The sequence below is a fragment of the Fundulus heteroclitus genome, chromosome 19 (assembly GCF_011125445.2).
Source record: "Fundulus heteroclitus isolate FHET01 chromosome 19, MU-UCD_Fhet_4.1, whole genome shotgun sequence".
Taxonomy (NCBI): Eukaryota; Metazoa; Chordata; class Actinopteri; order Cyprinodontiformes; family Fundulidae; genus Fundulus; species Fundulus heteroclitus.
The window spans coordinates 1,669,346-1,679,099 of NC_046379.1; the positions used below are offsets into that span (position 1 = coordinate 1,669,346).

Below are 9,754 nucleotides of genomic sequence, written 5' to 3' on the forward strand. Positions count from 1 at the left end.
TGTGCTATAGAAGTTTTGATATTCATTGCAAGCTAATATTACCAATGCAGAATGCACACCTACTTGAGGGCCCCCAAGACCTTTTTTTTTCATGAGAAGTTATCATTTCTACATGATCAAAGATAATGTCAAAATATGCACTCTGTTATCATAAATCTTAATTACTACACTGAGATAAAAATTGTGTGTGCATGCAAAAAAAATAAAAAACAATTATTGCTCTTGGGGACCCTCTTGTAGCCCTTGGATCTTAAGCAGATGCTAAGTTTGCTTCTGCCTCGGGCCGGCACTGAATATGCAGATTCCAATGACAACAGCCCCATTTCCACACAATTCTGACTTAACATTGTTTCCCCCTGCTCTTTTATGTCTCATGTCGCCTTTGGTGTGTCCATTTTAAATCTAGAGTTGGTGTGATGGTTGCTGATTTACAGCTGAACAGCTGTTTTTACTATTTGAAATCACATTACAAGTCTTTTACTGTGACACTGTTTGCCCTACCTTAGCGGCAAGGGGCGTTGCTCATGAGATGGTGACGTCACGTGCGCGGTACGCCATTGCAGAGCGCTCAAAGAAAAACATATTTTCCCTCCTCTTTTTCAAAGCTGTTATCCAATTAACGACCTTACTGAGCGTTTCCACCAATAGGGTGTCGCGCTGCTAAGCTGTGCGCAGCTTGCTCGTTTGCCCGGAAGAAGAGACAGCCGCCATCATTTCACCACCACGCAGCTTCTGACCTCATGCCACCGCCGTTGCGCCGCAAAAATATTTTAGTTTTCTGACGTTTTCTTCCCCTGAACTGCCTAAAACAAATACGTGAGGTGAGTACATCCGTCTTTTTTGGGTGTTTTAGACGCCGTTCTAATTTAATTGTTTCCTGAAGCTTGCCAGGTCTGTTGACTATCTTATCAGCTTTATTGAAAACCCACCAGTACAGTTTTGACCGAGCATTTATTTTTTAAGAATTTATTGCTCTGAGTGTGTGAAGTTGGCTAAGTGGACGACATGTTGAGGTGTAATTTCTGTGGCAAGGTGGTGCAGTCATCAAGGGGCTATGTGCTTCACTGCAAGCTTCATTGTAATGAGTCATGTTGTGTTTTTAAGTGCAATAAAACTGACTACAAGCAAACGTTTTTTAGGTATGGAGCACTTAAGGCTACATTTTTATCAAAGACACACTGGCCCTACCAATATTACGGTTTTTAGGCAAGTTACCTCTTTTAAAAGTGCAATGAATATGTGCCAACACCAGAGCCAAGATGCTAAAGAGCTAATAGCTCATCTGAAGAGCCATTTTGTAAAAGGCCATGTGGTTACTTGTCCAGTCAAAGGATGCACAAGTACCTTTAAGGTGAAGTCATCTTTTACTTCCCATATGTCACAGTTAGTGATTTTATATGGAGATTCTGAGTGTCAATCATTAGTGACTGCATCAGTGTGTCATCTTTTAAAAGTGACGCAAGTTTACTCAAAATTTTTGTTAAAGTCTGATTTGATACAGAAATCAGAGGAGCCCTCTACTGAGTCTCCTTCTGATGTTCTGTGTGACATGAGTGATGGTAAGTTATTTAGGTCTAATGAGTTCTTTAGTCAAAACCTGTCACGTCTCAAGCTAATACTTTACCAGGAAGCCTTTGAGGTTGTTAACCCTTTGGGCTCTGCAAGAACAAAGCACAAGATTTGTGTATGTATCTTTGGCAAATTTGCCACTTCATGTCCCTTGTATTACTTTGCAGGGAGAAGGATTTCACAGATTTTGGTCATGCCAAGGTCTTTTCAGAATTACTATCAGACAATGGGATTGCTGGACCAGATGAAACAAAAGTAAAACGAACATTATTTTGTATTGCTGGAGATAATCTGGGTTCTCACTGTATTGGTGGCTTCTCTGAAAGCTTAAGTTCCTCCAAGTACTTCTGCAGGTATCGCCTGATTACCAAATCTGAATTTCAGGGTACTGATCCAAATGTGTGTGGACCACGGCGTACCAGAGAAAACTACAACTCTGCTGTGAACCATCTGCTAATCAACAATACAACAGACGTTGATGGAGTAAAGTTTGGGTCAGTATTCAATTCTTTGAAATACTTCCATGTTTGTATGCCAGGCTTGCCACCATGTCTTGGTCATGATATCTTTGAGGAAGTTTTAGCTTACGATGGGGCACTTTATCTTAAATATTTCATAAATAAAAAGAAATGGTTAACTTATTCTACTCTGAATCAACACATCAAGCAGTTTAGGTACCATGGCTCTGATGCTTCTACAAAACCATGTGAGGTCGACACACCTAAGATAGTTTCTCAGTGTTTTTTTTTTTTTTTTTTTTTTCCGGTTTTAAGGTGGTGACACAGCTAAGACCTGCATATCTTTTCAAGGTTAGTGAATATATTTCTGATATATTATTAATTTGTCAGCCGCCTGAATCCTATTTTGTTTTTTGTTTTGAACAGAAAGTTGGTGTTCCTGACATTTTCAAACCCCCAAGTTTAAACAACGTCAAGAAATTAATTCTCAAGGACTTCAGCATTGTAAGTACATGGTGAGATTTCAAGTGGTATAATTTTTTCCTTATCTTTTCTAACGACTTTCCAAAAAATTAATTTTGTCTTTTTGCCCTACAGCTGTGTTGTTGTGAACATCATCAGAATGAAGAGAATGAGAAGCAAACCAGTGTCAAGAAGATTACCCACTAAAGACGGAATCAAACCTTGGCAGGACATTTTGCGGTATGTTTCAGTATTATGGCTGCTTGGCTTTTAATATTTTACAAAGGGACCGTAGTCATTTGATTTGTGAAATGTATTCTATGCATTTTAGCCTCTGTGGTTCAGTTTCACACAGCTACATTTTGGTATACCGTTTTTTTTTTTTGGTAGATGTATTTGTGTTTACCTTTTTGACACTAACAGTTCAATATCTTTCATAGTTGAAAAGTTAACACTTTCCTAAACCTAAGTAGTCTGGATAAACCTCAGCCTAAAGAGAAAAATTCAAAAATATCACATCATAAAGGGCTTCGCATCTAAGTTAGATACTTGCTTATTCACTTAGCCCATAGCAAACCTATTAAATGAAGTTTCCAATAGTGCATACAATTACAAACTAGGGATGTTCCGTTCCAAGTTTTGTCCTTCCTATACACTACCAATGTTCCAACATTGAGTTTTGCCCAATACCAAGATTGAACTGATACATCAGCACAAATCTACTTCAATCACTAAAAAGTATGAAGTATGTTTGACTTCAGTCAAGTCCACAAGCAGAGATTCAATAAGAGGTAACCAATGGTTTGTTCAAAATAGTTTGGCAGAAAATGCAACCATTAATCCAGGTCTATCAGGGTATTTGTCCAGATGAGTAGTTCCATACAATAAAGGAAGCAAATATGTATTTATCTAATTTGAAATTAATTGCATTGTTTTGAAAAAATAATTTCACCAAACTAAAACTGAATACATTTGCATTGAAATCTCATTTTGTTGTTGAAAATTAAGTTTGACTAATTACATTCACTTTAATCATATAGTGCCCTTTTACAACAAATATTGTCTCGGGGCACTTTACACAAAGTCAATGTAATTCAGTGATCCAGATTCCATTTTTAAAGTCCCTTCATTCCAAATAATCAAGTTATTCCAGAACAATTAAGTCTAATACAGTTTCACTACAATTAGTTAGGTTAACAACTAAGGGATCCCAGTAGATTGCATCGAGCCACCGACTTGCAATCTATCCCACTGAGCAAGCATATAGCGACAGTGGAGAGGAAAAACTCCCTTTCAACAGGAAGAAACCTCCAGCAGAACCAGACTCTGTGTGAGCTGCCATCTGACGCCATCGACTGGGGGGTTTGGAGGACAGAAAACACAGAAGGTGTTGGCTGAGCTACTGTTGCCACCAGCATATCTACAGAGCTCACTCAGAAGAACCTAAGCCACTCAGATAAATGTAAAAATCTATGGAAAGGGCTATTTTTTTCACAGGACATTACAGTTCAAGGGTTTATAGTATTTATTTTTTCTACAGTGATTCACAGTGAAAAAAAATGTTTTTAGCTGTAAGATTTAACGTCACCAAAACAATGGACCGTTTTGTCTTATACGGATGCCCCTTTTTTTAACGGTACATTCCTGGCAACCACAGCTGCTGGTATTTTACTGTAATTTTGACTGTTTTTTTTTTTTTTATAGTGTGTGTAGGCGTGTTTAGAAGGGGGGAAAAAACATGTGTGCAAAAACTGTGAGCATAGTGTGTGAATAAAGTACGGTGGTGATGCAAGTGAGTCATCAGGATATGATTGGTATAGTTTGTGTGTCTTTCTTTTTGTGTTGTGTTGTTTAACAAAGGAATAACCCAACACTAATTTGTCTCACCTATGATATGGAGGCTGCTTAGTGGAAACTGCAAAAGCTAAAATCAATTTAATCTCTTCCACAGTGGAGGAGACGATGAACAGGAAAAGATGGTGCAGCAACAACTGATCCAAATCCAGCAGACTCGCTGATAGCAACATACCTACAGACAGGGCCCCAAAACTGGCTCTAGTCCAAGAATTTCAGTAAACAAATTAAATAAATGAATAACACATTAAACTGATGTGCTTCTTTCAAATGTTGGTATATTTTTGAGCAACTTTGTTCCTTAGGAAGTTGGTTCCAAAGTAAAAGAAGTAGCCTTGCAGTAATCAGTCCAATAGCTCCATCTGTCAGTTCTTCACGCAGGACTATAGGTGGGTATCATAGATTTGATTTGTTTGAAGGCGTCCGGGCCACCGTAGTGCTCCAGGGTCTGCAGGGTCTCCTCGATCAGATCGCCGATGCTCTCTCTCTGCCGCCGGCTCTCGATGGCATCTCCCAGGTTTCTCTTCTTGTTCTTGAAGAGGTTGAACACGGGCAGGATCCGCTTTAAGTAAGGCACCAGCGCCACACCGACGCCGTCCGCGGACGCCACCAGGTGCTGCACGATCCGCAGGGTGGTGCACATCACCTGGTGGTTTTTGGTGTTCATGGCATTCCGGATGGGGATGATGAGCTTGGGCACGACGGGGAGGATCTTGGGGCCTCCGCGCGTCAGCATGTCGTGGATCCCCTGCCGCGCGAGGAACTCGTAAGGGTATTCGGTCTCGCAGAGGCCGTGGAAGAGCAGCGGCAGGTAGTACTGGTAGTCCAGTTTCTCGATGTCCACCTTCCACGCGATGTTCTTGCCTCTGCTGTTGTAGTCCACGGCGATCGGGAGCTCCCTGCGCTCGTAGTAAGTCCGGAAGGTGGTGGGTTTGGACGACAGTGGGTGAAACACCCCTGTCGACGGAGGACCCTCAACCACGGAGTTCTTCATGAAGGCCTTGACGGTGAAACCGTCCGGTTTTGCCTTGCCTTTGGTTCTTGACATATCACAGCTCCTTTCGCAGCGGAGCCGAAGAAGCCAGATAGATGGGAAAAAAGGCTCCGATAACGATTTAACTGCACAACTTCAGAGCTGTTTACTTTCCCACCGTTGCTATGGAGCTGTGGACGCTGAGGAGGAAGGGCATGTGGTTGCCATAGTGACAAGAATGCGCGTCCGTTGAAAGAGCGACGCTAAACTTCCTTCTTGTCACGGTATCACTCCGCCGTGTGCAACATATAGTTCCCACAAAACGCGTCTCACCAGCGATCATTCGGCTTTGTTTCTAGACCACTTTTCACACAGTTCAGCGTGACACAAAACGCTTTACCCTGCATGGGCGATAAATAGAGGGGCACATTTATAAACAGTACAAAAATCGATAAAATAAAATTCAATTAAACAGCAATAAAATAGGCCTACAGGACAAATCGATCAAAAATTATTGTAGAGGCTGAATAACTGTGTGTGTGAAATGTAAACGTTTCATCTCTGAAGCACAGACCATGAAATCAAACATAGAAACAACTGAAACAGTAACATATTTTTATTAAAATTACAAATTACCAAATAATGATATGGTTGCAAAAGCTGTGGTAATGCAAAATGGCAGCAACAAAAGCAGAAATATAATTTCAAACAGTGTAGACGGCAAATGAAGGGTTTTCAGTTTAAGTGGCAAAAGATTTGCATTAGTAGCAGTATTTATGCTTTTAAGATGAACAGATTAACATTCAGATTAATCACTTTAGAGTTAAGTCACCCAGAAAATGTCTTAACTTTGTCAACTTGAGGCCCTTCCTTTCGCTCTCTGCATTTCTCACCCTTTATAAAACCTTTCTCAAGCCACATTTGCATAATTTGCAGAAACAAATTTCCAACTTACCTTAAAAAAGTTAGAAATCTTCCAAAAGCAAATCATACATATAAGCAAGACATACCAAACATACCACCTTCAATATTTGGAATGAGCTTGATGAGAGGTCAAATTCCATCTCCATCTCAAAAAACAAAAATGCAACTCAGATCAAAGGATTCCTTTCCTGACTATATTGGGAAACTTAATTAGAGATAAGTTGATTGGTACTCCAGTGTTAATTCTATTTCATTGAACTTATTGATTTATTACTAATATTGTTATTTGCCAATGGATCTTGATTGTGGCAACTATTCTAAAACAAAACTAGAATGTCGGAATATATGAATGAGTCTGATCAAAACTATACAAAGAAACTATAAAAACAGACAGGAAAATCTAATAAAGTCTAACACAAATACCCAACATTCAGCAAACAGAACACAGAAATAAACTAAGAAACAAAACACAAAGGAATTGACCAATAAGGCAATACCTTGAAGAACATAACAGGACAATTAAGAAAGCAGAAAAACTCAAATATAAAACACCCAAGGATGATGACATTTACTGGCCTTGCAACAGTCAAACCAGCGTCATTAATACTGATCAGTGTTTTGTATTTTTCTGCTGTTATTATGATCATTCATCCTCTTCAGTCTCTTGAATTGTTGATGAATCCTCCTCAGATTATGTATCAGATTTGACTTTGGACTGGCTGAGCTGTTCTATAACAATATTACTTCCAGTCAGAAGACACCTGCTAGTCAAATTACAATATTACTTTAAACCTAAATCTGAGTCAAAAAAGTGTCGATATTAAACATCCAACAAATGACATGTTGACTTTTAAAGCTGTTCCAGTCATCAGGTCCATTATGCGAATCCATTATCACACAGCTTTAAATGGCTTGTGGTAAACTTGTTTAAATATGCAGCAGTGTTAATTTGTTATTCTAAAAGTCTTTTCTACAAAAAGCTCTTCCCATTTGTGAGGCAGAAAGGATGTTTCTGTGGCCTAGTCCACACGTAGCCAACCTGACTCTTGCCAAATGGATTTCTTTCTGCAGAGATCATCACATCCACCTGGGATCGCTCCGTTGGGACAGGTATTTCAGAAGGGAGGACCTCACCATAAATCCTTGCATATGATTGGATAAACCACTTGTCCGTCATCTTTACTGCTCCAAAGCAAACTTTGGAGAAAGTCAGACAGTTTCTTCTCCCCTCTCCGTCTCACTCTACCTCTTACTTACACACACGTGCACACACAAAGACGGTCAGAGCGGGGGATAGAACCGGCAACCCGCCGACTGCAGGACAAACTTATCTTATCTGAAGCAGATACAATTTTTATTTTATGTTAATTATTCGATCTTGCTTAATTGTCATGCATTCAATGAAAGGCATTTAAAACTAATTATAATTATTATTGGAAATGTGGTTTTAAAAAACATGAAGGAATGCTTCCATTTAACAGTCATGTAAACATTTAAGTTGTAGAAAACCAGATTGTAAAAAAAAAAGAAAATATTTCTGAGACACCTTTGTTTTATCTCCCTCCATCTCTTTCTCTCTCTTCAGTGTACGATCTTGTTTTTGTAAAAACCTCAGTGATAACCAAACTAAACAGCTGCATGAAGAAAAACATCTCTTATCTGTTTGCTTTTCTTTGTGCTGACGTGTAAAGATTTCTATCTAAAAGTTGCCATGGCACCAACCACAAATGTTCCAGCATGAAAGGCAAACTTGTTTTACTTGTCCTCGAATAGAGAACAGATAAAACTCATTATTTATGTCTACAGTTTAAGGAAAAGAAGCCACACAAGATTAAATAAAGTTGGTTAATTAAAACGCATTTATTTCTGTGTTATATGCGAATTATACTCTCTATAGTTTACTTCATTAAAGATGCTATGATAATGCAAATCATCATATAATTTTCTGTTTCAATGCATTAAAGCTGTTGTTTTGAAGATCACCCATAATTCCATTAAAATATATAACACATAACAGTGGTTTCTAACAACTAGAATGTTACCAACATTTTTTAAATATATAATATTAACAAAAATAAATATCACTTTTAGCCCGACTCAAACCTTTTAACTATCGATGAAACACATACAGCAAAAATAATAACAAGCCATTAATAATAAAGACAAACATCATTTACATAAGGTTTTGTACTTTTTCTATGAATTTATTAATAGTTTTCATCATACTACTGACTGCAGGTACGTGCCAAACAGCAGGGGGTGCTGTTGTCACATTTAGGATGATTTAGAAAGGCTATATTTCCTAGACAAAACAGGCAATGCTGTTCTGAAGCAGGAAAGACCATCACACAACCGCCACCATGTTTCACTCTGGGTTTGATGTTTTTGTTCTGAAATACTGTTAGTTTTACACCAGGAGGCACATCTTCTTTTAAAATGTTCCACTACTGTATCATCAGTCCTTTGACTATTTTCCCAGGTGTCTTTGGGATCATCAGCACGTGTTTTGATAATTGTCTGAAGGTCCTTTGTGTTCTTTAGGGTCTGCAGTGGTTCCCATGGCGTCCATTTTCAGTCTCTCTTTTTTATTGTTGAATCCTGAGGCCTGCAAAGCTCTAGATGTTGTTCTGGATTCCTCTGTGACCTCCTGGATGAGTCATTGATGCACTCTTAGAGTAATTTTGGTACCTCAGCCAATTATGAATGTACTGCTTTCAAGACTAACAGATTTCTTGAGGAGAATTTTGATTTGTTTGTTGATTGGACACCTGAGGCACAAATCTGGGATGATTATTGAAAATGTGTTTATTTCATAATTTAACAAGGAGGACAATTATATTTTCACAGATTTTTTTTCTCCTTAATAGATGAAATTATTTGAAAAATTTCTTAAATTCACTTGTGTTGTCTTTGTCTGATATAAGAAATTTGTCCCATGATCTAAAACAGAAGAAATGTGTACGAGGAAAATTCCAGTGGCCGAGAGGTGAAAACGTAAGTACATGCGTTGCTGCAAGTAGCAAAAACATAAAATGTGAAGTTCATCCCTCTGACTATAATATTATTCATCCCTCCTAAAACAAACTAATTTATGCAGTTAAAGAAAACTTGAGAAGACATTTATTTCCTGAGCAATAATGTAAATTTTGCTGCTCTATATAAATTAAATTTAAGAGAAATATTAGCCAAAATCTGCAATAGACTGGTGACCTGTCCAGGCACTGATCTCTATTATACACTGTAGTGCTAATAGCCGCTGTTAGAACGAGTCGCTTTGAAGCCACCAGCCGCCATATTGGTACTCCCTATTTCCCTCCAGTAACTAGGGAATATGTGCGCTACAGCATGGAATAACGAGGATTTTCTCATGTTCAGGGGGAGCTTAAAACTTTTAAAATGTCAAATGCCATATATTTTTATGTTATGTCCTAAAACTATCAAGTACTGAGAAAGTCATGTGCTGAAATATTTTGCATTTTATTTATTTAAATATATATATATATAACATTTATAA

At 38.3% G+C, this 9,754-nt stretch overlaps 1 protein-coding gene and 1 long non-coding RNA gene across 3 annotated transcripts; one reads left to right on the top strand and one right to left on the bottom strand.

Annotated features, from left to right (window-relative positions):
- Positions 1-652: 652 nt before the first annotated feature.
- Positions 653-4,595, top strand: LOC118567031. 2 transcript variants are annotated; one of them, XR_004933434.1, is made up of 7 exons: positions 785-821; positions 1,737-1,824; positions 1,954-2,063; positions 2,343-2,378; positions 2,454-2,531; positions 2,625-2,729; positions 4,441-4,595. It is a non-coding gene; the product is annotated as an uncharacterized LOC118567031 (long non-coding RNA). The 2 variants fall into 2 exon arrangements; XR_004933433.1 differs by lacking the exon at positions 1,737-1,824 and having other exon boundaries at positions 653-821.
- A 70-nt stretch (positions 4,596-4,665) lies between these two features.
- On the bottom strand, positions 4,666-5,456 carry LOC118567032 (parkin coregulated gene protein homolog). Its single transcript, XM_036150979.1, has one exon. The coding sequence runs from the start codon at positions 5,389-5,391 to the stop codon at positions 4,717-4,719; it is 675 nt and encodes a 224-aa protein (XP_036006872.1). The 5' UTR covers positions 5,392-5,456; the 3' UTR covers positions 4,666-4,716.
- Positions 5,457-9,754: the final 4,298 nt, after the last annotated feature.